The following is a 25,981-nucleotide window of genomic DNA, read 5'->3' as shown; positions in this document are numbered from 1 at the left end:
AGTTTCAATTTTTGGTCTGTGCTGAGTTACCTGACAATAGGGGAACTACAATTACATGCCATGCCCCTTAATTAGAGGGAAATTGCTCAGAGTTCCTGCTCGTGATTGCTATCCAACGATGCCTCTTGGAGTGAGCTTATGCAAATATTAGGTCAGGACAGGATGGGGCATCAGCTATGATGTGTCCTCCTAATTGAATGGCTCGCTGACATTCACACATGAATAATGACCAATTTGGTAAAGCACAGGATGACTCCCATGGAACTATACTTCAGCAAGGAGTGACCTTGAGGAGGGGAGAAAAATTGTTAGGAAAGGAAGAAAAAATGTTGTTGTTTGTTATCTTTGTAAACATCAAAGATATATTTGGATATCTAATAATACTTTCATCAGCTTAAAGTAACTACACCTGAATTTTCTTCAGTATACAGTTGAATCTTTTAACATATTTGCTATATTTAACGTGCTTGAGGGTCATAGTATAATGTACAATATTTGATTATCTTTGAGCAAATTAAAATGTACAAATGTCTTTGGACATTGGTCAAAAATAACAATTTGATTCCTTCAGTGCTAAAGTGTTTTCCTTATAAACAAAATAATAGTTACATGTCAAGGGTTCTGAATTGGAATTGATTGTCTCATTTGCCCTTTGATATTGCAGGATATGGATATGTACCATCCAGAAACAGACACGCCTGCAATGGCCAGAACCTCTAATTTGAACGAAGAGCTTGGCCAGGTGGGAGACACCTACAGTATTTAATCTAGCAGAATTAATTTCACTGAATTTCCAATGATGCTTTTCATAAAACAGAAAACTGGACATAATTTACTTTTGCTTTTTAATTCCAGGAAGATACATTGTTTTCTATTTGCCATGAGTGTTTTTAAAATGTTAAACGACATAATGGCCGGGAAATTCAATACTGCCAAAAAATGGGCGCGGGCACCATGAAGCAAGATATACCTGTGCCTGTTCAAAAAGCACGGCCGCTGCTGCCAACTAATTACCATGATCATAGCACACAGCCTAACACTGAACGCGCTGCTGACAGGCTGTGCACTCAGCAGGAGGCTGAAGTTTACGTTGCTGGAGTGAGGCTAGCTTTACTTAAAGCTACAAAAGCAAAATACTGCGGATGCTGGAAATCGGAAATAAAAACAGAAAATGCTGGAAATACTCAGCAGGTCAGGCAGCATCTGTGGAGAGAGAAACAGAGTTAACGTTTCAGGTCGATGACCCTTTGTCAGCACTTAGCTTTACTTAGAGCTAGCTTGTTCCTCTTCAAGGCAGTCTGCAGCTCTTAAAGCTGAGCTGCCTTCTGTGGATTAAAAAAAAATTAAATTGCTTCAGCACTCGGCAGTGTGCACCTCGTAAAGGTGAGCTGCCTTCTGATCAAAAATGGTAAAAGTGTGTCAGCACTAACACAAATGGCTCAACAGGCCAGGGAAAGGGCACCCAGGGTCTTGGACACAGCACTCCAGCTTTGTGCAGGGGGGTCAACACTGGAAGAGAGGTTCTCTACCCACAGGGGGCCAGGAGACCAACAAGAAAGAAGGATGTGGGACCAGATCATCGAGGTGGTCACTGCCAGCAGTGTCGCCCCCCCAGGACCTGGTTCCAGTGCCTAAAGAGATTTCATGACCTCAGACGAGGAGCCAAGGTCAGTGAATGCATTTTCAAAAGGTGTGTCCTACCAACTACACCACTAGCCTCACACACTGCTCAATGCACAACCACCCCCCCCCCCCGCCATCACTCACCAACCAACAATCTCTACCAAACACGAGGCACCACTCCTATTCCTAGCTTCACCTCGCCCCCTTGGAGGAGACGTGCTGACCATTCTTGGCATAGGCATGGCTGAGCCTTCAGTCAGCAGTGGGGCTGAAAGAATACAAGATGCTGGTATCCTCATATGTTATTCTCCTTCCCACATCCCACTTAACCCTCATCCCACAATCTCTTCTGATTTACAAGCTGCACATGGTGTAAGTATGCACCTCTTGCTTGCCCCCCCGCCCTCCCCGCCCCCCACCCTACCCTTGTGCCTTCATTTCAGACACCCAAGAAATCCAGTCTGCCCAGCCATTTGGCCAACAAGAAGAGGCAGAAGTGGAGAAGAAACACTGTCGCTCGATTTCATACTCCCAGCCTCTGGCTCCTTGAGGTTGTCTTGCAAGGATCTGGAGGATATCCTTTCACATTTGTTGCAGAGCGCTAGTCTTATTAGTTATTGGCACTAGCCCTGAAAATCCTTTTGCCAATGATTGAGAACAGACTTTAGCCAAAGGAAAAAGGATTATCAGAATTTTTGTGCAATTGCATGCACCCTTGTGGGTAACCTCAAGCTACTGATTCTGCTACATTTCCCTAATGGCCCTACTGGCTTAAAGATTTGCTGCATCATAATCTTCCTTTGTCGTAGTTTTTGATTGCTCCAAAAAGAGTTCAAGAGCCACTTTAAAGGTCTTCTGCTTTTGCTGAATAGCTCGCCTTCCTTTTATTGTATCTTGGAGAATTCTGCTTAATAGATAAATTGGCATATAGCTTCAGTTCATTTGTAACATGGGCTTCAGAGGCAAGATCTTATGGTTGGCTGCAATATATCTTGTATGTACTGGCTTGAGATCTAGTCTCTTATTATTTATTTTCCACTCCAATTTTCTGTGCACCTGAAGGCTTTGACTCCCAGCTGGCGTATGGTTTCACAGGCAAGAGTTACTGTTTGCTAACTGTTCCTAATTGCCAGAATTCACCTCTGAACCTTGACGGTGAGAGCAAGCTATTAAATTATGGGAGCATCATCGTTAAACCCAGTGTTGTCCTTCTCTGACCTCTACACATGCTCACTTTCAGCATCGGTTACTGGATAGTGATCGGGAGTGGGAATGTTGGGCTTGTATCCTTCCTGAGCTAGGAATGCTGAAAATAATTGTAATGCCATTACTACCATTTGACCTAATACCAGCTCAGTTGGCGCCAACCAGAGGTAGGCCTTGACATCATTTTGGTCTCTGGCTTATTTTTCTTTAATATGAAAAATGATGTCCTATTACTCTAACTATAACCTGTTTGGAGGGTTATAAAAGGCCATTAAATATTAAATATAGATGCGGGCCAAAAACTGAGAGATACTCATCAAGGACCAGGAGGCAGTCAGTGCCCGCTGGAAGGAGCACTTCGAAGATCTCCTTAACCAAGACTCTGTCTTTGAGGCGAGTGTCCTCAACTCCACCCCGCAGCATGCTACCCACCACCATCTCGGCAAAACCCCAGCTCGGCATGAGGTTGAAAAGGCCATCCGACAACTGAAGAACAAGAAGGCCTCAGAAGCAGATGGAATCCCTGCCGAGGCACTAAAGCATGACGGAGAAGCACTATTAGCGCGAATTCATGAACTCATTTCTCTTATCTGGAAAGGGAAAGTAATCGCAAGAATCTTCCTCAGTCGCCTTCTCCCAGTGGCTGAAGAGCTCCTCCCAGAGTCGCAATGCGGATTCCGCCCACTAAGGGGCACAATGGACATGATCTTCACCGCACGTCAATTACAAGAGAAATGCAGGGAACGGCACCAACCGCTGTACATGGCCTTCTTTGACCTCACAAAGGCCTTCGACACTGTCAACCATGAGGGATTATGGAGTGTCCTCCTCAAATTCGGCTGCCCTCAAAAGTTTGTCACCATCCTCCGTCTGTTTCATGACGACATGCAAGCCGTGATCCTGACCAACGGTTCCACCACAGACCCAATTCACATACGGACCGGGGTCAAGCAAAGCTGTGTCATCGCACCAACGCTCTTCTCGATCTCCCTTGTCCTTCAAGGAAGGAAATCTGCCGTCCTTACCTGGTCTGGCCTATATGTGACTCGAGACCGACAGCCATGTGGTTGATTCTTAACTGCCCTCTGAAATGGCCTAACAAGTCACTCCGTTGTAACTAACTGCTATGAAACAAAATAATAAGAATGAAACCAGACGGACCACCCAGCATCGACCTCACCGGCTACGGACACGGCAACAGCACACTCAGCCCAGTCAACCCTGCAAAGTCCTCCTCACCAACATCTGGGTACTTGTGCCAAAATTGAGAGAGCTGTCCCACAGACTAGTCAAGCAACAGCCTGACCTAGTCATACTCACAGAATCATAGCTTTCAGCCAATGTCCCAAACTCCTCCATCACCATCCCTGGGTATGTCCTGTCCCACCAGCAGGACAGACCCACCAGGGGTGGTGGCACAGTGGTATACAGTCGGGAAGGAGTGGCCCTGGGAGTCCTCAACATTGACTCTGGACCCCATGAAGTCTCATGGCTTCAGGTCAAGCATGGGCAAGGAAACCTCCTGCTGATTACCACCTACCGCCCTCCCTCAGCTGATGAATCAGTACTCCTCCATGTTGAATACCACTTGGAAGAAGCACTGAGAGTAGCAAGGGCACAGAACGTACTCTGGGTAGGGTACTTCAATGTCCATCACCAAGAGTGGCTCGGCAGCACCACTACTGACCGAGCTGGCAGAGTCCTGATGGACATAACTGCCAGTCTGGGCTTGCGACAGGTGGTGAGTGGACCAATACGAGGGAAAAACCTACTTGACCTCTTCCTCACCAATCTACCTGTCGCAGATGCATCTGTCCATGACAGCATTGGCAGCAGTGACCACCGCACAGTCATTGTGGAAACGAAGTCCCATCTTCACACTGAGAACACCCTCCATTGTGTTGTGTAGCACTACCACCGTGCTAAGTGGGATAGATTCAGAACAGATCTAGCAGCTCAAAACTGGGCATCTATGAGGCGCTGTGGGCCATCAGCAGTAGCAGAATTGTATTCCACCACAATCTGTAACCTCATGGCCCGGCATATCCCTCACTCTACCATTACCACCAAGCCAGGGGACCAACCCTGGTTCAATGAGTGTAGAAGAGCATGCCAGGAGCAGCACCAGGCGTACCTAAAAATGTGGTGCCAACTTGGGGAAGCTGCAACACAGGACTACATGCATGCTAAAAAGCGGAAGAAGCATGCTATAGACAGGGCTAAGCGATCCCACAATCAACGGATCAGATCAAAGCTCTGCAGTCCTGCCACATCCAGTTGTGAATGGTGGTGGACCATTAAACAACTAACGGGAGGAGGAGGCTCCATGAATATCCCCATCCTCAATGATGGTGGAGCCCAGCACGTGAGTGCAAAAGACAGGGCTGAAGCGTTTGCAACCAACTTCAGCCAGAAGTGCCGAGTGGATGATCCATATCGGCCTACTTCCGAGGTCCCCACCATCACAGAAGCCATTCTTCAGCCAATTCGATTCACTCCACGTAATATCAAGAAATGTCTGAGCGCACTGGATACAGCAAAGGCTATGGGCCCCGACAACATCCCGGCTATCGTTCTTAAGACTTGTGCTCCAGAACTAGCCGTGCCTCTATCCAAGCTGTTCCAGTACAGCTACAACACTGGCACCTATCCGACAATGTGGAAAACTGCCCAGGTATGTCCTGCCCACAAAAAGCAGGACAAATCCAACCCAGCCAATTACCGCCACATCAATCTACTCTCAATCATCAGCAAAGTGATGGAAGGTGTCATGGACAGTGCTATCAAGCGGCACTTACTCACCAATAACCTGCTCACTGATGCCCAGTTTGGGTTCCGCGAAGACCACTCGGCTCCTGACCTTATTACAGTCTTGGTCCAAACATGGGCAATGGAGCTGAATTCCAGAGGTGAGGGGAGAGTGACTGCCCTTGACATCAAGGCAGCATTTGACCGAGTCTGGCATCAAGGAGCCCTAGTAAAACTGAAGTCAATGGGAATCAGGGAAACAGGACATCGTTGTCGGAGTACCTTAGGGCAGTGTCCCAGGCCCAACCATCTTCAGCTGCTTCCTCAATGACCTTCCCTCCAACATAAAGTCGGAAATGGGGATGTTCGCTGATGACTGCACAGTGTTCAGCGCCATTCACAACTCCACAGATAATGAAGCCGTCCATGCCAGCATGCAACAAGACCTGGACAATGTTCAGGCTTGGGCTGATAAGTGGCAGGTAACATTCGCGCTACAGAAGTGCCAGGCAATGACTATCTCCAACAAGTGAGAGTCTAACCACCTCCCCTTGATATTCAATGGCATTACCATCGCCAAATCCCCTACTATTAACATCCTGGGGGGTCACCATTAACCAGAAACTTAACTGGACCAGCCACATCGCTGCAGGAGTTCCTCAGGGCAGTGTCCTAGGCCCAACCATCTTCAGCTGCTTTATCAATGACCTTCCCTCCAACATAAGGTCAGAAATGGGGATGTTCGCCATTCACAACTCCTCAGATAATGAAGCAGTCCATGCCCGCATGCGGCAAGACCTGGATGACGTTCAGGCTTGGGCTGATAAATGGCAGGAAACATTTGCGCCACAGAAGTGCCAGGCAATGACTATCTCCAACAAGCGAGAGTCTAACCACTGCCCCTTGACATTCAACGGCGTTACCATCACCGAATCCCCCACCATCAACATACTGGGGGGTCACCATTGACCAGAAACTTAACTGGACCAACCACATAAATACTGTGGCAACAAGAGCAGCTCAGAGACTAGGTATTCTGCGGCGAGTGTCTCACCTCCTGACTCCCCAAAGCCTTTCCACCATCTGCGAGGCACAAGTAAGGAGTGTGATGGAATACTCTCCACTTGCCTGGATGAGTGCAGCTCTAACAACACTCAAGAAGCTCGACACCATCCAGGACAAAGCAGCCCGCTTGATTGGCACCCCATCCACCTTAAACATTCACTCCCTCCACCACCAGCGTACCGTGGCTGCAGTGTGTATCATCTACAAGATGCACTGCAGTAACTCGCCAAGGCTTCTTCGGCAGTACCTCCCAAACCCGCGACCTCTTCTACCTAGAAGGACAAGAGCAGCAGGCGCACCACCTCCAAGTTCCCCTCCAAGTCGCACTCCATCCTGACTTAGAAGAATATCGCCAATCCTTCATCGTCGCTGGGTCAAAATCCTGGAACACCCCTCCCTAATAGCACTGTACCATCACCACACGGACTGCAGCGGTTCAAGAAGGCAGCTCACCACCACCTTCTCAAGGGCAACTAGGGATGGGCAATAAATTCTGGCATTGCCAGTGACGCCCTGATTCCATAAACAAATTTTTAAAAACATGAATTATGTACCCTTAAGCAATTCAACTGAACAGCAGGGTGTAATCTGGTTGTTTGATCAGATTGGATATGATAATTGAAACTATCAAGTAGAAGCATAATTGAATTTCAACCTATAAGGCAGGGTCTGGAAAGAATTGGAATATGTGCGCAGTCATTTCCTGCTGTGAAAGAAGAAAACTCCACCTGTTGTTTCATTTTAGATGCATAGGTTTCTCTCAAATTTACATTTTATTTTGTTCTTCCCTTCCAGGTAAAGTACATATTTTCCGACAAAACTGGCACCTTAACTTGCAACGTCATGCAGTTCAAAAAATGTTCCATTGCTGGCATTACTTATGGGTAAGAGCACTAATGAGTAAAGTAGTTTAGATATCTGCTTATTTTTAAATTTTAGTTTATTTTGAATTAACTGGATATCAGGAACCTGTTTCCCAATAATGGAAGAGGATAGGTAGAGCAGAATGATGCAGTAAACCATCTGGTCCACCAATTTTCCACACAGTACCAGTAGTGCTCCGAAAGTGCCAAACGTGCTAAACGCATGGGCCATTTTATTCTATTGTATTTGGCCCATTTTATCCTCATTTGCTGTGTGCCGCACCCTTCCCTGTTGTAAGTATCAATGTTACTTGTTATCATTGTTCTCAGTGAGAGAAAAATATACCCCTCGCCCAAAAATACTAATGAAAACTCACTGTGGATCTAAATTCATAAAAAAATCCAAAGAACAACAAAAAATGAAATAACAATGAAATGGCCTCTCCCAAGCGAGCAGCTGGTTTAGGCAGTGAGTAGCTGAGCTGTGTAAACTAGGTTCAATCCCCGGTCAGTGCTGAGTTAGCAGTTCTCAGCTTGGTAGCATTTGTGGCACTACAGTTATCCTTCGCACCCATGGGTTAGGGAGGGTGAAATAAGCCAGCATTATCACATCTAATCATTATCCATCAACACCTGTTGGAAGTATAGATTTTTTGGATGTTTGGTGAGGATAAGATCGTGGCTTGTCTGTGGTGCCCCCACAACCTAAAAATCTACTGATTCTCACCATCAAGACTCACAGTAGAAGGGGGCCCATTTGAGTGAGATACTGGAGGGCAACGAGCATTTGTGGAACCACACCCTAGCAAGGAGTTGGTGTCTTTGGGAGAGGAGAAAATAGGCAGAAAAAGAACAAACGGGAATAATAGTAAAATAAAATTGGAGAAGTATCGAAACATTTTATCTAATCTTGAAAATGGGCAATAAAAAAAAATCAAGTTTACAGTACATTGTCTGGAGTAGCAGGACGTATTAAAAATGGTATTGCTAAATGATGAGAACGTGATTAGATGGTATTGCAACTGAGATTGGTGGCATCTAATGTCTTCACACTGTCATGGTATCTCTACCCTTACGATATTGTAACAGAAATGATCTTTAATATAAGAGAAAAAGCATTACGGGTAAATTAGTTGTTGATCGCTTTTATTCATAACTTGTCATTTGCAGAACCTGGTCAGAAAGTGTAGTTGCCCTTAATTTTCCACGAGAGAGAGAGAGAGAGAAAGACTTGGAACTGTATTGTGAAAATAAAAGCCACATTACACAGCTGATCCTAACCTTTGTGGATATGTTTTTGCTATTTGCTTTTTATGCTTCTGGAGTTGGTGCACTGAGTGTACAATAAAATTCTCATCTCTTTTTCTCCTAGTCATTCCCCAGACTCCGATACTGAACGATCTTCTGATGATTTGGGGTAAGAGGACCTTTTTAAAATCCTACCAGGTTACATTTGTAATTTGTATTGCACATTACACATGACATTTGGGTGAGGAAGTGTTTTTTTTTTAAAATACTGAAGATCGCTGAGTTGCTTTAGGTTTGGCATCAAAAGACTACTTTGTGAAATATCCATGATTGAGTGGCAGAGGTTTGACACGTACATAAACCATAATACTAACATTAGCTTGACAAGGATGAATACGGAGTTCTGAAAGCATAGACTATAGACACATGCTGCTGCTCCTCCGTCCACACCAAGTAGGCTGGCAGAGATCACTTGCACACCCCTGCTATTGATAACAGGGACACCATCTGAATTAGACAAATGTTTCATACTTTGAAGAATCAGAAGTGTACACTGCCATTAGCATGTCAGAGCAGGTGCCCACCATTATTCTAGAGTCCAAACTCATTCCTCCTGTAATGTGCCCATATTTAATCATCTTCTGAAATATACACTTATTGCTTCCAAAATAAAAAACTAGCATTTATATAATACCTTTATCATGTCTCACAGGACATCTCGAAGCACTTTGAAGTGAGACCACTGTTGCTATTTAGGTAAGAGATAGCAAAATAAAATAAAATAATCTTTTTATAAATGGCATGAGCTAGTAATTAAAAAAATATATATATATTATTTATAGTTTTCCTTTTATCTGTCTCCTACTCTAACGTAATGGCCCAAAATTTGCGGTTGGAGGCTTCCCGTGGGCGGATGCCTCCGACCTGTAAAAAATCTATGAATCTACCTGGTGGTCCGGGAGGTACGGAGACTCGTGGTCCTGGGCCTCTCCGGGTACGCGCGGGCAGAGGCATGCGGTTCGCAAGCGCCCCTAGGATCATGTGGGACGGCCCAACCAATAAAAGAAGGGAATCCCCATTCATACTTATGGGAGTTCTGTACAAACGGAATCCGCATAAGTATGAATGGGGATCACTTTAAAAAAAAATAAAAAAAAATACACAAACACATGAAATTTTTTTAAATTACATATTTTAAATTAATTAAGACGCTATTTAATTAAATATTTTAAACAAAATTTAATATTTTGGGGGGAAAATTATGTTTTAACAGGGCTAAAAATAAACTTACCTTATTGGACAGGATTTTTAATGTATAAATAAGTGATGACATTTTATTTTTCTAATTTTAAACTCTTATGCTGGTAAAAGCAGGCCTTATGCCTGCTTTTACCAGGCATAAGAATTTCACGGGCATTCAGCAGGTGGAAATTGGGCAAATAGCACAACTCTCGACCCACAGAGGCCCTTCTCCCGGGGATGCAGATCAATTGTCAAGAGAATTCTTGGCAGATCACAAGTTCCGGGTTTTCGCACATGCGCTTCGCATGCCTGAACCCAGAACTTGCACATCATACGCACCCATGGGGGTCGCAAATTACGGCCCATTCTTTTTCAGGACCAAACATCTATGGAATTCCTTACCTCCCTCAGCTGTTCCTTTTTCCTACAGTTTATAGTCTATTTAAAATTCGAGCACAACGCCCTAAATTACTGTATCAGGTCTTTTTGGTTTCCTTTTTTTTGCGTATTTCGCACTTCAGACCATGATTCTTCATAATAACAACAGAACATGCTGGAAAAACTCAGCAGGTCAGGCAACATCCGTGGAGAGAAAATAGAGTGGAAATCCATGGGAACTTAGTGATGCAGTGGGTTATATACTGGAATTTAATGAACCCCCCACACAAACTGATGAGGTAAACATCTCCTATGCCTGTTGGAATGTGGAATGACAATTGGCAGTCTCAATCCCATTCCTGTAGGCCTTCAACACAAAATAGCTAAATTAGCAATTTCATTATGTGTATGGTAGGGGGCGCGCTTCTGAACTTTAACTGAAGCACCTTGTTCAGACAGAGTAGGAGGAGCTTTGCTGTGCATCTAATTGTGCAGTGACTGGTGAAGTTTTCTGCCCCCAGTGTCTATTGATACCGCTGTTTCAACAATGAGTTGTGCTGTGTGGAGACGGGGTGGCACTTACAGCAGGACTCTCGCAGTCTATTTTATAGCAAACAAGCTATTTTATAGCAAACAAGTCTATTTACTCAGCAAACAGAGTCTATTTAAACAGCAGACTACAGCAAACCGTCTAGAGTCTATTTGAAAAGAATCTCTATGAACTACAGCAAACAGAACTTATGACCAAAACTACAGCAACGTCTCTCGATAAAAGCAGGGTGACTTCTGCAGCAAAATACAGTGAGTGGAGAATAGTTACATAATACAAATTATGTGGGTAAAATCACTTACAGCACTGCAGTCTCCAGGTGTCATAAATGGGGGGAATTAATCAATCATCCCCATTCTGGCTGGGAATAGTGGTGTCACTGTATCTAGCCTTCTGTCCCACTAATCAGTTCTGTTTGCATTTCTGATATCTTAAATTGGTGTGTGCCATTAAAAAGGTTAGGGATTGAAAACAAGAAAGGTGTTGCAGCAGTAGCATTGTGATTTGCTTTTACAAGTATGGTTTCAGGTATTCACAGAGGCCATTGTGCTAGCTCGTACCCTAACCTGAAACTCCAGTTGGGCTGTTGGTGTTGAGATTTACTTCAGGCAGGATGTTGAGGAAAGCATAGAACAATAAGGAGGAGTTGGAGTTGGAAGCTGTGGGGTAGAGGGATAAGATCATCAGTTTTTTTTATAAATTAGTGGAATTTTTATGGTATTGCTTATGGTGAATTGGAGAAAATAATGTATTCTGATGTGTTCCCTTTAATCTCCAAAAACAGCTTTTTTTTATTCATTCATGGGATGTGGGCATCACTGGCAAGGCCAGCATTTATTGCCCACCCCTAATTGCCTTTGAGAAGGTGGTGGTGAGCCGCCTGCTTGAGCTGCTGCAGTCCGTGTGGTGAAGGTACTCCCACAATGCTGTTGAGGGAGTTCTAGAATTTTGACCCAGCGACGATGAAGGAACAGCGATATATTTCCAAGTCAGGATGGTGTGTGACTTGGGAGGGGAACTTGGAGGTGGTGGTGTTTCCATGTGCCTGCTGCCCTTGTCCTTCTAAGTGATAGAGGTCACTGATTAGGGAGGTGCTGCCGAAGAAGCCTTGGCGAGTTGCTGCAGTGCATTTTGCAGATGGTGTACACTGCAGCCACAGTACGCCGGTGGTACAGAGAGTGAATGTTTAAGGTGGTCGATGGGGTGGCAGTCAAGCGGGCTGCTTTGTCCTGGATGGTGTCAAGCTTTGAGTGTTGTTGCAGCTGCACTCATCCAGGCAAGTGGAGAGTATTCCATCACACTCCTTGTGCCTTGTAGATGGTGGAAAGGCTTTGGGGAGTCGGGAGGTGAGACATTTGCCGCAGAATACCGAGCCTCTGACCTGCCCTTTGCAATCCGAACAGTGCCAGAAATAACCCAACTGCGGAACAGTGCATCTCTCCCTTGTTCCACTCAAAAGATATTTTTGCCATACGCTCTTCTCTTTCCCTTGCTTTCTCACTCCCTTGCTTTACCCCTCTCTCTTTTTTTCCATTGTCTCTTTTCTTTCCCTCTCTTCCCCCTCTCCACTCTCTCCCCCCTCTCCTCTCTGCCCCCCCTCCCCTCTCTGCCCCCCCTCCCCTCTCTGCCCCCCCTCCCCTCTCTGCCCCCCCTCCCCTCTCTGCCCCCCCTCCCCTCTCTGCCCCCCCTCCCCTCTCTGCCCCCCCTCCCCTCTCTGCCCCCCCTCCCCTCTCTGCCCCCCCTCCCCTCTCTGCCCCCCCTCCCCTCTCTGCCCCCCTCCCCTCTCTGCCCCCCCTCCCCTCTCTGCCCCCCTCCCCTCTCTGCCCCCCTCCCCTCTCTGCCCCCCTCCCCTCTCTGCCCCCCCTCCCCTCTCTGCCCCCCCTCCCCTCTCTGCCCCCCCTCCCCTCTCTGCCCCCCCTCCCCTCTCTGCCCCCCCTCCCCTCTCTGCCCCCCCTCCCCTCTCTGCCCCCCCCTCCCCTCTCTGCCCCCCCCTCCCCTCTCTGCCCCCCCTCCCCTCTCTGCCCCCCCCTCCCCTCTCTGCCCCCCCTCCCCTCTCTGCCCCCCTCCCCTCTCTGCCCCCCTCCCCTCTCTGCCCCCCCTCCCCTCTCTGCCCCCCCTCCCCTCTCTGCCCCCCCTCCCCTCTCTGCCCCCCCTCCCCTCTCTGCCCCCCCTCCCCTCTCTGCCCCCCCCTCCCCTCTCTGCCCCCCCCTCCCCTCTCTGCCCCCCCCTCCCCTCTCTGCCCCCCCCTCCCCTCTCTGCCCCCCCTCCCCTCTCTGCCCCCCCCTCCCCTCTCTGCCCCCCCTCCCCTCTCTGCCCCCCCTCCCCTCTCTGCCCCCCCCTCCCCTCTCTGCCCCCCCCTCCCCTCTCTGCCCCCCCCTCCCCTCTCTGCCCCCCCCTCCCCTCTCTGCCCCCCCTCCCCTCTCTGCCCCCCCTCCCCTCTCTGCCCCCCCTCCCCTCTCTGCCCCCCCTCCCCTCTCTGCCCCCCCTCCCCTCTCTGCCCCCCCTCCCCTCTCTGCCCCCCCTCCCCTCTCTGCCCCCCCTCCCCTCTCTGCCCCCCCTCCCCTCTCTGCCCCCCCTCCCCTCTCTGCCCCCCCTCCCCTCTCTGCCCCCCCTCCCCTCTCTGCCCCCCCTCCCCTCTCTGCCCCCCCTCCCCTCTCTGCCCCCCCTCCCCCCTCTGCCCCCCCTCCCCTCTCTGCCCCCCCTCCCCTCTCTGCCCCCCCTCCCCTCTCTGCCCCCCCCTCCCCTCTCTGCCCCCCCTCCCCTCTCTGCCCCCCCCTCCCCTCTCTGCCCCCCCCTCCCCTCTCTGCCCCCCCCTCCCCTCTCTGCCCCCCCCTCCCCGCCCCCCCTCCCCTCTCTGCCCCCCCTCCCCTCTCTGCCCCCTCCCCCTCCCCTCTCTCTGTCTTGCCCTCACTCGTATATCCATCATGTAATAAAGATGTATGGCTGGAAAGAATACTTGCAGAAGCAATGAAGCATGCAACAGTAGACACAGGTCTCTCCTGCACTAAATAAAGCATTGATTAAAGTTACAGGTCTGAGACTTCCAACCAATTTTTAAATTCTGTGTAGAGTTTTGGTCAGACCCCATCTGGAGTACTGCATTCACGTCTGGGCACTGCACTTTGGGAAGGATATATTGGCCTTGGCGGGGATACAGTGCAGATTTACCAGTATTATACTTGACGTGAGTTTAGATGGCTGAGGGGTGAATTAATTGAGGTGTTTAAAATCTTAAAAGGATTCGATAGGGTTAATTCTGAGAAACTATTTCTTCTGATAGGAGAATCCAAACCAAGGGGGCACAATCTTAAAATTAGACTAAGGCTATTGAGGAATGATATCAAGAAGTACTTTTTTCACACAAAGGCAATGGAAATCTGGAATTCTCCATCCCCAAAAAGTTGGGTGCTGGATCAATTGAAATTTTCAAGACTGGTATTGATAATTTTTTTTATTAGGTAAGGGTATCAAGGGATATGGAACAAAGGTGGGTAAATAGAATTGAGGTACCAATCAGCCATGATCTAATTGAATGGTGGACAGGCTCAAGGGACTGAATAGTCTCCTTCTGTTCCTATGTCCTATATGGATATTTGAAACATCAAAACAGCTCCTTCTGTGACGGTCAAGTTCAGGCCTTTCTCATTCCTGCTACATAATGTTGGTTTTCTTTACCTCACTCACTTTTATGACTACTAAAAATTAGTTTGGGACAAGAGGGAAAAGGAAGGAAAGTGAAATATTTGTCATGTGAGTAAAAAATTATGCGGTGACTTAATTTTATTTTTCGGTTGTTCAATTTGCAGACACTTGGTTTCCTCCAGGGAGTCAATTGAATTCGATGATCCAACATTGCTAGACAACATCCTCAATGAGCATGTGAGTCTTTGTTGAACTGAAGTGGTGCTACTCATGGTTTAAGACATTATCATACTTTTTTTTTAGAAAGAAGAAAGACTTGAGTTCATTTAATTCCTTATCACGGCTGAGAAATATCCCAAAGTGCTTCATATAAAATTAATTACTTAGAAATGCATTAATTGTTGGTATGTTGGTAAATGAATAGTTAATAATCCAAACGCCACAGTTTGACCAGACAAGCCTCTGAGCACAGCAGAGTAGTTCTTCTCTGAGTTACTGGTGTTTGAACTCTTCTATTGACATGCATAGCATTCTGCTGGGACCAAAGGAAAATTTAGTTCTTAAGAATACAGTTCCGTTGTGTTTGATCTTTCTTCCTCTGTGTTTTCATGTATAGTATACTTTGTATTTTGACTTTCCAGTCAATGTTTTCCCTACTTTCCCAAGTAATTTTATTATTGCTCCCTTCTCATTAGGTCTTCACAAAACATGCACTATACCGTTACTCTCAAACCCCAGCCCAGGTCTCCTAAGTTAACCGCTAGGTGTTGTGCAAGAATCGCTTGGAATTAAATGCCCTTTAGTATTATAGGGAGCTGTCTGGGATTGATTGCTCAACACTTTGGATACTGCAGGCACAAAATATCTTTCTGTGGCACAGTGTGCTGGTCTGTGGCATTGTGCTCCATCGCTATACCAATCCATAACTTAAAATGTTTTCACTGCACCATAAAATTATTTGCCTACTTTCACTTTGTGACTAGAAAGTTGTCTAACATAAAGGTACCCTTCAAAGTGCTGAGTCTGGAGCTGCGTCTACTGAAGATACTGTGATAGTAGTGCATAGGTTAACGGATCCTATATTGTAAACATTCTACACAATGTTAATTATCCAAATTGTACAGACTCAAAAAAAATCCTGCCCATAGTCAATGTAAAGTTTATTCCGTGTACTAAAATGTATACCTTGATGCATTCTCTTTCACGTTCTTGTTTGTGTTTCAAGGTCTTTCTGGCTTAATTCTGGTCTGATGTGCTGATGTAATGATTGTGCCTCAAAAAAACATTTTCATTTATCACTTAAAAAAAATCAATGGCTTGCATGAGCCGTGCCAACTGTCCAGTGGCTATGGCGGAATGTATTATGCTTGGATGTCCGGTGTTTTCCCCTTGCTGTCCATGCCCTCTTATCACAGAAATCACAGAAATCCCACAGTGCAGATGGAGGCCATTTCGGCCCATCGAGCCTGCACCGACACATATTCCACCCGATCCCCGTAACCCCTACACCAACACATATCCCACCCTATCCCCGTAACCCCACGTATTTAATCCCCCTAACACTAAGGGTCAATTTATCATAGCCAATCAACCTAACCCGCACATCTTTGGACTGTGGGAGGAAACCGGAGCACCCGGAGGAAACCCACGCAAACACGGGGAGAATGTGCAAACTCCACACAGACAGTCACCCGAGGCCGGATTCGAACCCGGGTCCCTGGCGCTGTGAGGCAACAGTGCTAACCAGTATGCCACCGTGCCACCGTATGAAAAATAGTCGCTAGGATGAGGTACTTGCGAGGATTAACTGCACCCACAGGCATACCCCAACCTGAGTTGCTGTCTTTAAGAGAAAAATGGGGGTGGGAATAAAGTTTTTTTTTAAAGTGTAGGTGGAATTCCTAGAACTATTCAATCCATGATAAAATTAGAATTGTTCAACATCTGCACTGCCTTGGGGCTGAAGGAATGTCACTAAGAAACATACCAGTGCCACAAATAACATTGCCTCTAAATAATATCACACCACTATCGTGAGAAAAATCTAAAACAACCTCAAGATGAATGAGGTACAAACAAGTCATTAAATCAGGTTTAATTTAACACATGGCTATAGAATTCAAGCAGAGACCAAAAATTCTGTACTGTGATGCAGCTAATTATGGTAACCCAAGCTAGTAACATTACACTCCATTGTGCCGTAAATGTGTGTACATGAAATTGTACAGTTGTTTGTTAGGTCAATAACAGTTTGAGTTTGAAAGCTTTAACAAAATAGATCATAGTGTGCCTGCAACAAGTAGCTGATTCTGTTGGTAAAGTAACAAATTTGTGTTTCCATGCACTCATTAAAAACCACTACAATCGAAGCTGTGTTTTATAAATGTCAGGATCAGTTGCCATTGTTGATCTGAAGCAATTTGGCCACAGCTCATTGAAATGCTGACATTTGCTCCCCTACATTTCTTTCACAGTGCATGCCGGATTAGTATAGTAATACTGGTGTTCAGGTGCAGTTACCAAAGGTATTTCCCTTTTTTGTAGGTCATGCAATTTTTTTATTTAGTCAGTTGTATTATATTTGCCTAGTAACATGTAATAGTGACTTACAACAACTCAGAAAATAGTTTTGCTTTTGGGCATAGCTTTGATGGGAAATTAGCTTGAGGTTGAATGGCTTGGCAATGGAAAATAAAGAGCAAGCCTGCACCTGGGAAATTGTGACCTTGAAGTGGTCTGTTCTGGGTCCTATATTGTTAGTAAATGATTTGCATAAATATACTTATCGGGATGAAAGCAATTCTGCTCATGACACCAAACTCTGGCCAGGTGATAAGTTAAGCGTATTGGCGAAACAATAGCAGCTAGCATTTAATGTAGAAAAACTTAGTGTACAGTTGTTCAGGATACCAAAAGTATGTATGCACTGGATTGGTGTACACTGGTGAGTGGAGGATGAAGAAAGAGTGAGATTTAGTTATACACAATCAAATACTCTGCAGAACATGTGGGTTCCAGTTCTGTAGGGAGCCTGGGAATGTTATGTGGGGAATCTAAATGTAGCCAACATATCCAGGAACCTATCAGTGCCGATGAGGATAGCAAGTTGTGGATTCAAGTGTGTCTTGTATTTAACTGATACAGTGCATTGTAGTGATGGTAAAAAAGAATGTGAAGGAAGTGTAGCACATCAGCTTTAACTTTTGAGCTGAAGAGATTGAGTTGTACTATGTGGCAGTTGTAAAATATGACCTATTTTATTAATTTTTTAAGTTCTCAAGTCAGTCTGAAGTAGTTTATGTTGAATTGTTTGTAAGTGCTGTCATTGGTCTGGGAATAACTGATTGATATTTATGTTTGTGCACTGAATTATCACTCTTGAATTGTTCTACATGACCCAACACTGTAACAAGAACCCAGTTAGCCAAGGATGTCAAGGATTGAACAAAATACAACTAAACCCAAACTGTCCAAAGTACAACCAATAAGAAGTTTATCATGCCACTTTGATGTTTTCAAGGATAAGATGATTGTTAATCATTTGAAGAAAAAACTTGGTTTTGGAATTCCAACAAAACACCATTAACTGTTCAGTAGGACATAATGGAACTCAATTCAAAATGACAGTATTACAGCAGTGGCGTGGTTCAGTGTAACAAGAGGGTGCAGCTTTTTTTGACAAAGTTGGTCCTTTTTAGTTTATATCACAAATTAACAGCCAGCCTTCCTGCTCTTCCTGTTTGTTTCTACCTTTCAGGTAGCAATTCAACTGCTATGTTGTGCACTGCTTCCATCATCTTTCTACACTGTGTGCTCCTAGCATTTGGGTTATGCCTTCAGCAAGTTGTCAGTAATCAATTTTCCAGATTTGTTGCTATCTTCAAACTTAAGTTAGTACCTTACACACATTTATATATACATGTTTAATTATAGCAATTACTATTACTTTTTCTGAACTGAGTTATGAGCACAATCTAACAATACTATGTACACATAAGATGGAAGCCTATCAAAGAGCTCTTGAAGTGAAGGGAGTAGATTGAAGATCAAACTTTCTAATTTCTGGATTAATAGTTCAAACCACATTGTTCAAGTGACCAAGCTGTATCTCAAATTGGAGGGTTGACGCTACAGTAAATCTGGAGCTGATGCGATAGAATGGAAGATGTGGAGCAGCCAAAACTCTTGGAACTGCTTATTTCCAGCCTTTGTGGAGATGACCTTTTGCTCCACAAGCTCCTTAACTGTGCACTGAAGCTCAAGGGCACATTTATACTGCAAATTTAGTCTTGTTGCAGAGCAGTGATGTCAAGGCACTGGTATAACTCTGTAGTCAGGTTCCAATCTCCCTCAAAGAGAAAAGTTATGAGACCTCAGAGGAGGCAGCCTTCCAGCACTTGGGTTTGACATTACATGGAGTCTAAAAAGTACTTTGGGGGCGGCGGGGGGGGTGCCTGTTTGATCTCTTGGGCACTGGAAATTTACCTGGAGCTGATTTTAATGGTGAGAGTGCTGATGTGCCTGCTCATGTTATCTAAACATTTAAATTTTAAGCTATGCATGGGCATATAAGCACTTAGATGCACTATAAATGTATCAAGTTTCTGTACTGTAAATGAGAGCAGTGTGGATTCTCAATAGAATGTGAAGTTTGAACTTGCATATGATCAGATAAATAAGTTTTGAGACTGTAGCACAATAAAAAAGGGCATAAAAACCCCTTGTGTCAGTGGTTCACACCCATTATGTGTGCTTCATTTCAGCCAACATCCTCCGAGATCCGGGAGTTTCTCATTATGATGGCAATTTGCCACACAGTAGTTCCTGAAAAAGATGGCAATGACATTATCTACCAGGCTTCATCTCCGGGTGAGATAACTAGAATATGATTGTGAGAAAATGCAAGTAATAATTGTAGAATTAAGATCAATGCACAGTTGAATCCATGCCTGCATTTACCAAGACCCAGCTTGACTACTCACATCGTTTTGGTGTACTTCAGTTGAATTCAAGACTTAAAAGAGTCACAATCCTAAACAGTGCCTTGCTTAAGAGCCCCTCAGCCCTAATTCAAAGCAACGTCATGTGCTTAATTTGCTTTAATCCTGTTTTAAATATCTCTCGCACAAATGCACACACAGACACCTCTCAACTGTTTTGACTTTACAGAGTGGATTCCAACTTGTCATGCTTTCCCGACTGAGGAGCAGCTTTCTCTTAAGTTCTGCTTCCTTTAGTTGCTCTGGCAGTTTTGTGCAGGGGAGTTTTAGGGCGGTGTGTGCTTCTGTTGCAGTGCTCCGTGGTTGTGCACAAGCATGTTTCTGCACAGGATGTCTTTAGATGTGCTCCCTATGGTTGTGCTTTATTTGGGTTCCAGTATCAATACTTCCAAGTTGCACTTGATCATTGTCTGGCCCTCTTTGTTATCTTCTTGCTGGAAGCCATTAACAGCTGGCTCTTCCTCTGTACTGCCTGCCACAACCACAACATCTGTCATTTGTACTGGGGATTGAGCAGCAGGGTTCGGTGCATCACAGGCAAGAATTGCTGGCAGATAGAGAACCATTAACACATCAGATGCAGGAACTGATAATTATCTTTGTGGATCCATTTGGTATTTAATTTACTTAAACTCAAGTATTTTAGTTATTTATTTATATTCATTTATGACTGAATGATATCACATCATTGTGATTGTACTCCTGGAGCAGCAGGTCTGCTGAGTTAGTCAGTCCTGTTAAGTATAATGTTTGTCTGCCCCAATCTATTGCACATGCTTGGGTAGTTGGCAGCTAGATTTACTCAAATGGCAAAACAGATGATCGAGAAGTGGGCTATATAGATCACTATTTCTCAGTAATTCACTGCTCAGATAAATCTTGTATCGCTGCAATACAAATCAATGGAGATGATTAAGGCAGTAATTCCATATTGGGTGTGCTGATGTTCGTAATTCACTTAAGCATCAGCACAAGCATAATGCTGGGCAAATTCTAGTTGCAAACCATAGAAATGGGGCATCGCCTCATAAGCTATATCAGTTACGTGAGCAACAGGGAATATTAAAGTATACTTTTTTCCTTCTCTCTCATGTTTCCATCATTCTTTTCCCTTTATTTTCCAATGTGCTTTTGTTTCACCTGTCTGGCCGTGGAATTACTGCCTTACAATCATTTCCATTGTTTGTCGTGTGTGTGTCTTCCAAATAAATAATTGTTTGTAAATCTTGTTTTCAACCATTGCATAGAGGGCAAACTGAATGTGGGAGAAGTGGATTGATGAGTAAAAGGATAATACAGATAGTAATGATGTAAAAAGTGAAGCTATATAGTATAACATGATTGACACTGCAGTGATATTAAATTCATTTGAGCAGAAATAGTGATCTATGCAGCCTATCTTCTCGATCATCAGTTTTGTCATTTACATTAATTCATGAGGTTAATGCAGTGTAATTACAACAAATCGTATTTATCTGGTGCTTTTAACATAGAAAATGTCCCAAAAATGCTTCACAGGATAAATCGATATGGAGCAAAAGTCAAAGTTAGGAGAGAGGGCTGAAAATATGGAGGATAAAATGTTTTGAGGAAGGGAGAAAGGTAGCAAAGTAAAGGGGCTCGGGGAGGTAATTCCAGAGAAATTAGGGCTGGTAGAGCTGGAGGTTGTGCCACCAATGGAGAATGGAGGGAGGGGGTTACACAAGGAGACAGCATTGGTGGATTGGAGGTTGCAGGCAGGGATATCAAGTTGGAGGATGTTGCGGATGTCTTTGGCGATGGAGACATGCAGTGCAAGTGGTGGAGATTTGAACTCGTCAGAGTCCGCAAAAGTGCGTTGGAGACATCAAGTCTAGAGAAAGAAAAAAACTTGCATTTTATCGCGCCTTTGATGTTCATAGGATGCCCGAAACACTTTAAAGTCAATGAATTACTTTTGAAATGTAGTATACTGTTGTTATGTAGAGAAATGCAGCAACCAATTTGTGCACAGCAAGGAGATAAATTAAATTACCAGATAATCTGTTTCTTGGTATTAGTTGAAGGGTAAATATTGGCCAAAACTCCCTAGCACTATTTTGAAGAGTGTCGTGGGAACTTTTACATCCACCTGCAAGGGAAGGCAGACAGGACCTCAGTTTGACATCTCATCTGAAAGACAGAACCTCTGACAGTGCAGCACTCACTCAATACTGCACTGAAGTGTCAGCCTAGATTATGTGCTGTAAAACGCAACCTTCTGACTCTGAGGTAAGAGTGCTATACTGAGCCGAGGCTGACACTAGAGATGATGAAAGTATGGATAAGGGTGACGGTGAGGTCAGGGAGAAGGCAGGCAATGTTGTGCGGGTGGAGCTAAGTGGTCTTGGCAATGGATTCAGAGAAAGTGTCCATAAATGCTCTTGTATTAATTATGGTGGTAGTCCAACTTGCTTATTTGCACAGCTGTTGACAGATGTGCTTTTGCGCAGATGAAAACTCGTTGGTAAAGGCCGCAAGGAATTTTGGATTTGTCTTCACTGGAAGGACGCCTGATTCTGTCATTATAGATGCTGTGAGTAAACCTGTTTATTGTTTTGCTGAGGGTGGGTGGGGGTTGATGGTGCATGTGGGTTGAACCATGTTTGGATGGGATAGGCTTGCAACGGCTTCTCTTCCCGCATCGTTACCTCTGGTGTCCCCCAAGGATCTATCCTTGGCCCCCTCCTATTTCTCATCTACATGTTGCCCCTTGGCGACATCATCTGAAAACACCGCACCAGTTTCCACATGTACGCTAACGACACCCAGCTCTACCTCACTACCACTTCTCTCGACCCTCCACGGCCTCTAAATTGTCAGACTGCTTGTCCGACATCTAGTTCTGGATGAGCAGAAATTTTCTCCAATTAAATATTGGGAAGACCGAAGCCATTGTTTTCAGTCCCCGCCACAAACTCCGTTCCCTAGCCACTGACTCCATCCCTCTCCCTAACATCTGTCTGAGGCTGAACCACACTGTTCGCAACCTTGGTGTCATATTTGACCCTGAAATGAGCTTCCAACCACATATCCGCAGCATAACTAAGACCGTCTATTTCCACCTCCATAACATCGCCAGTCTCCGCCCTTGCCTCAGCTCATCCGCTGCTGAAACCCTCATCCATGCCTTTGTTACCTCTAGACTGGACTATTCCAACGCACTCCTGGCTGGCCTCCCACATTCTACCCCACATAAACTTGAGGTCATCCAAAACTCGGCTGCACGTGTCCTAACTCGCACCAAGTCCCGTTCACCCATCAACTCTGTGTTCGCTGACCGACATTGGTTCCCAGTTAAGCAACGCCTCGATTTCAAAATTCTCATCCTGGTTTTCAAATCCCTCCATGGCCTCGCCCCTCCCTATCTCTGTAATCTCCTTCAGCCCCACAACCCCCCGCAAGATATCTGCGCTCCTCTAATTCTGCCCTCCTGAGCATCCCTGATTATAATCGCTCAACCATTGGTGGCCGTGCCTGCTGTTGCCTGGGCCTTAAGCTCTGGAATTCCCTGTCTAACACACTCTGCCTCGCTACCTCTCTTTCCTCCTTTAAGACGCTCCTTAAAATCTACCTCTTTGACCAAGCTTTTGGTCACCTGCCCTAGTTTCTCCTTATGTGGCTCAGTGTCAAATTTTTTGTCTTATAATACTCCTGTGAAGCATCCTGGGTTGTTTTAATAGGTTAAAGCTGCTATCTAAATCCAAGTTGTTGTTGTTGTTGATGTCTATGTTCATATGTTCCTTTGTTATTTATTAGGGTATTTCATTTCAGGCATTGAAATGATAATGTACTTTCAAGATCTACTATTTTTTAAAGAAGTGAGAAACTGTGTTCTATTTTATCTGTAATTATCTACATGAAATGTTTAAAAAATGCATTATTTGTTTTGCCATTCGTTGTGTGTTCTTTATTTGCTAAGGTTCGCTGACAAGAACCAATATACATGAGTGTATACCTGAGAAGTTAAAATTGCAAGCCAGACAAAAAATGACATGTTTTGATTTCTCATTTGCCAGATGGGAGAAGAGCTGACCTATGAACTCCTTCATGTTCTGGAATTTTCCAGGTAGTGCTTCTATCATTTAATACATCATAATTGCCAGTCACTTTGAAGTAACTGCATGGGGAAAAAATTGCATTTATTACGGTATATATACAGCTCATAACCATCATCTGAACCCCAGAATAATTAAAATATGAGGATAACTTCTCTTCACCTGTTTTTTTAAAAATAATACTCTGCAGCTGATGTTTGAGTCCTTCCGTATCCAGTCCCAATTAATCAGAATGAAATGGGGCTGGTTATAAATCCAATCCCAAGGTGATGCAGGCCGAGGCTTCTCAAAACTGATCTGTGGCTACTTGTTGGTTGAACTTTGTTAGATTTTGAGCTTTTAAATGTTTCCAGGTAGTTTAACTTAAACTTTTAAATGGTTAGCTTTTTTCAGCTTTGGGTATGGAACTGTCATAGCAGCCTTGTCTGTTACAGAATGTGATTTTTGAGCCTGAATAGTCCCTGGTAACAGCGAGCATTCAGAAAGAAAATGGGACTACCACAATTCTACATTCATTCATACATCCATAAAACTTTCTTATTGTTGTGGGATTTCACTCTGCCCCAAAGCAGACGGAGACGAGCGTGTACTGGTTCCAAGCGATCTTTATTCAAGCATGTGCAGGGAGAGGCTATCTCAGTCTGACCCGAGATGGGAGTCTAATTTTTACATTCGAGCAGTTGGCTTATATACAATCTTACATCTTGTTTCCTTCACATCTTCGGGACTTGGCCAATTAATTGTCCAAGTCATGTACACTTAATCACATCGCCACAAAACACATCTTGTTTATCTCATTTGCCCTGTTTCCACATCTGCCATTGTTCTATCCAATTTACGTACGCTTAACCTCATCTTCGGAAATGACATCTTGGTGGCCCATTGTTCAATGTATGGCCTCCTTGATTCTTTTATTCCCCCAATCATCATGTAATATGCTTTTTCCAACTGTCTTTGTTCTGCCAGACTTCTCTTTTATTACATCAGCCAGCTAGTCAGTTAAGCCGCTAATCTAACTTTTAACCCCTTCACTTATTGTAGGCCTAAATTGTGGAATTTCTGGGGTTCGTTTTATTGTCCTCAAGAATATAACTCAATAATCTGGACACAGACACCAGTGGTGTGCTCTGTGCAGTTGAGGCTGATAACATGCACAGTGAAAAATTAATAATTGTGATGTAGCACTTTAACTTTATCAGTTCATAATCCACAATAACTAGGAACAGTTATGTATTATGTAAAAATAGAATCACATAGCTCAGCTGTCATATACTATTTTTTATTCATAAATCATGTAAAGTGAATTTCCTTTTTGCTTTTCCGCCCAATAGCAGCAGGAAGCGAATGTCCGTGATTGTTAAGATGCCATCAGGAAAGATCCGACTGTACTGCAAAGGAGCAGTAAGTGTCCTGTTCATTGCTTACAACCATAAACAAAATGGCAGTAATTTGTAAGACTGTACACTACTATGATTACTCTTTTGTTAAAAAAAAGTTAATGTTTATTTGAACACATTCTGTATTCATGGAAAATTTTAAGTATTTGTGAAGGGTGTAAATACTGTTCATATAAAAATAAAACCTATTCTATTCACGTTTCATAAAGTTCTGGATGCACAAACCCTGCAAGTCCCAGGTTTTATCCCTGGTCTGTGCTGAGATAGTTGGTATCAGCTGGGATGTCAATCAGCACACTGCAATTACTGGCAGTAATTAAATGCTCTGTAGTTCTGTATGCCCCTCTAAACCTGGTATCTGTTTTGTTTTTTTAAAAATATTAATCTTGCCTTGTTTTTAAGTCCATCTCCACCACCACACATACTGCCCTGCACTTAATATAAACCATTGCCAGACAAAAACATCTTCAGATTAGGAGTTTCTCGCTTAACTGACTGGTTAATTGCATTGAACAGTGGTAGACTGAGATCCATATAGATCCAGAAAGTCCCAAGTTTCATCCCTGATCTGTGCTGAGACAGTTAGTTGATCTCAACTGGCATGGCAGGCAGAACACTACAGTTCACCTCAGTACCTCTGGGCTAGGTAGGGGACAGAGTTAGAGTTCCAACTCCTGATTGCTATCTTACGATCCTTGCTAGAAAATGTGTATATGTGAACATCAGTTAACGACAGGATCACACTTAATCAGAACAGTGGAATATCCTGCTGGCACCCACTTGCTAGGTTTAGACACAAAGAATAGCTGGCACCTATGGGAACAGTATTATAGCATGAATCAGTGACTTCAGAAGAGAGGCGTAAAACATTTTTTTTTAATCACTTTAGATTAAGACTTACTACAGCGCTCTTCCTGACTGAGAGCCAGAGAGTTCCTGCCAT

The 25,981-nt window shown here is 44.5% G+C and overlaps 1 protein-coding gene across 9 annotated transcripts in view; it reads left to right on the top strand.

Annotated features, from left to right (window-relative positions):
- atp8a2 (ATPase phospholipid transporting 8A2) overlaps positions 1-25,981 on the top strand; it is a 696,532-nt gene that overhangs the window by 297,205 nt on the left and 373,346 nt on the right. For all 9 annotated transcript variants that reach the window (XM_085999230.1, XM_085999235.1, XM_085999229.1 and 6 more), the window contains 8 exons: positions 665-742; positions 7,438-7,526; positions 8,878-8,922; positions 14,730-14,802; positions 19,329-19,434; positions 22,037-22,119; positions 23,603-23,652; positions 24,973-25,042. In XM_085999230.1, the coding sequence (XP_085855356.1) occupies positions 665-742; positions 7,438-7,526; positions 8,878-8,922; positions 14,730-14,802; positions 19,329-19,434; positions 22,037-22,119; positions 23,603-23,652; positions 24,973-25,042 (594 nt within the window). The remainder of the gene's footprint in view (positions 1-664; positions 743-7,437; positions 7,527-8,877; positions 8,923-14,729; positions 14,803-19,328; positions 19,435-22,036; positions 22,120-23,602; positions 23,653-24,972; positions 25,043-25,981) is intronic.

This window comes from Somniosus microcephalus, chromosome 10 (genome assembly GCF_052327205.1).
Source record: "Somniosus microcephalus isolate GS21.2 chromosome 10, FLI_Smic_1.0, whole genome shotgun sequence".
In the NCBI taxonomy this organism is placed as follows: domain Eukaryota; kingdom Metazoa; phylum Chordata; class Chondrichthyes; order Squaliformes; family Somniosidae; genus Somniosus; species Somniosus microcephalus.
The sequence above is the reverse complement of the archived record's forward strand: the minus strand, read 5'-3'. Positions and strand labels throughout refer to the sequence as shown.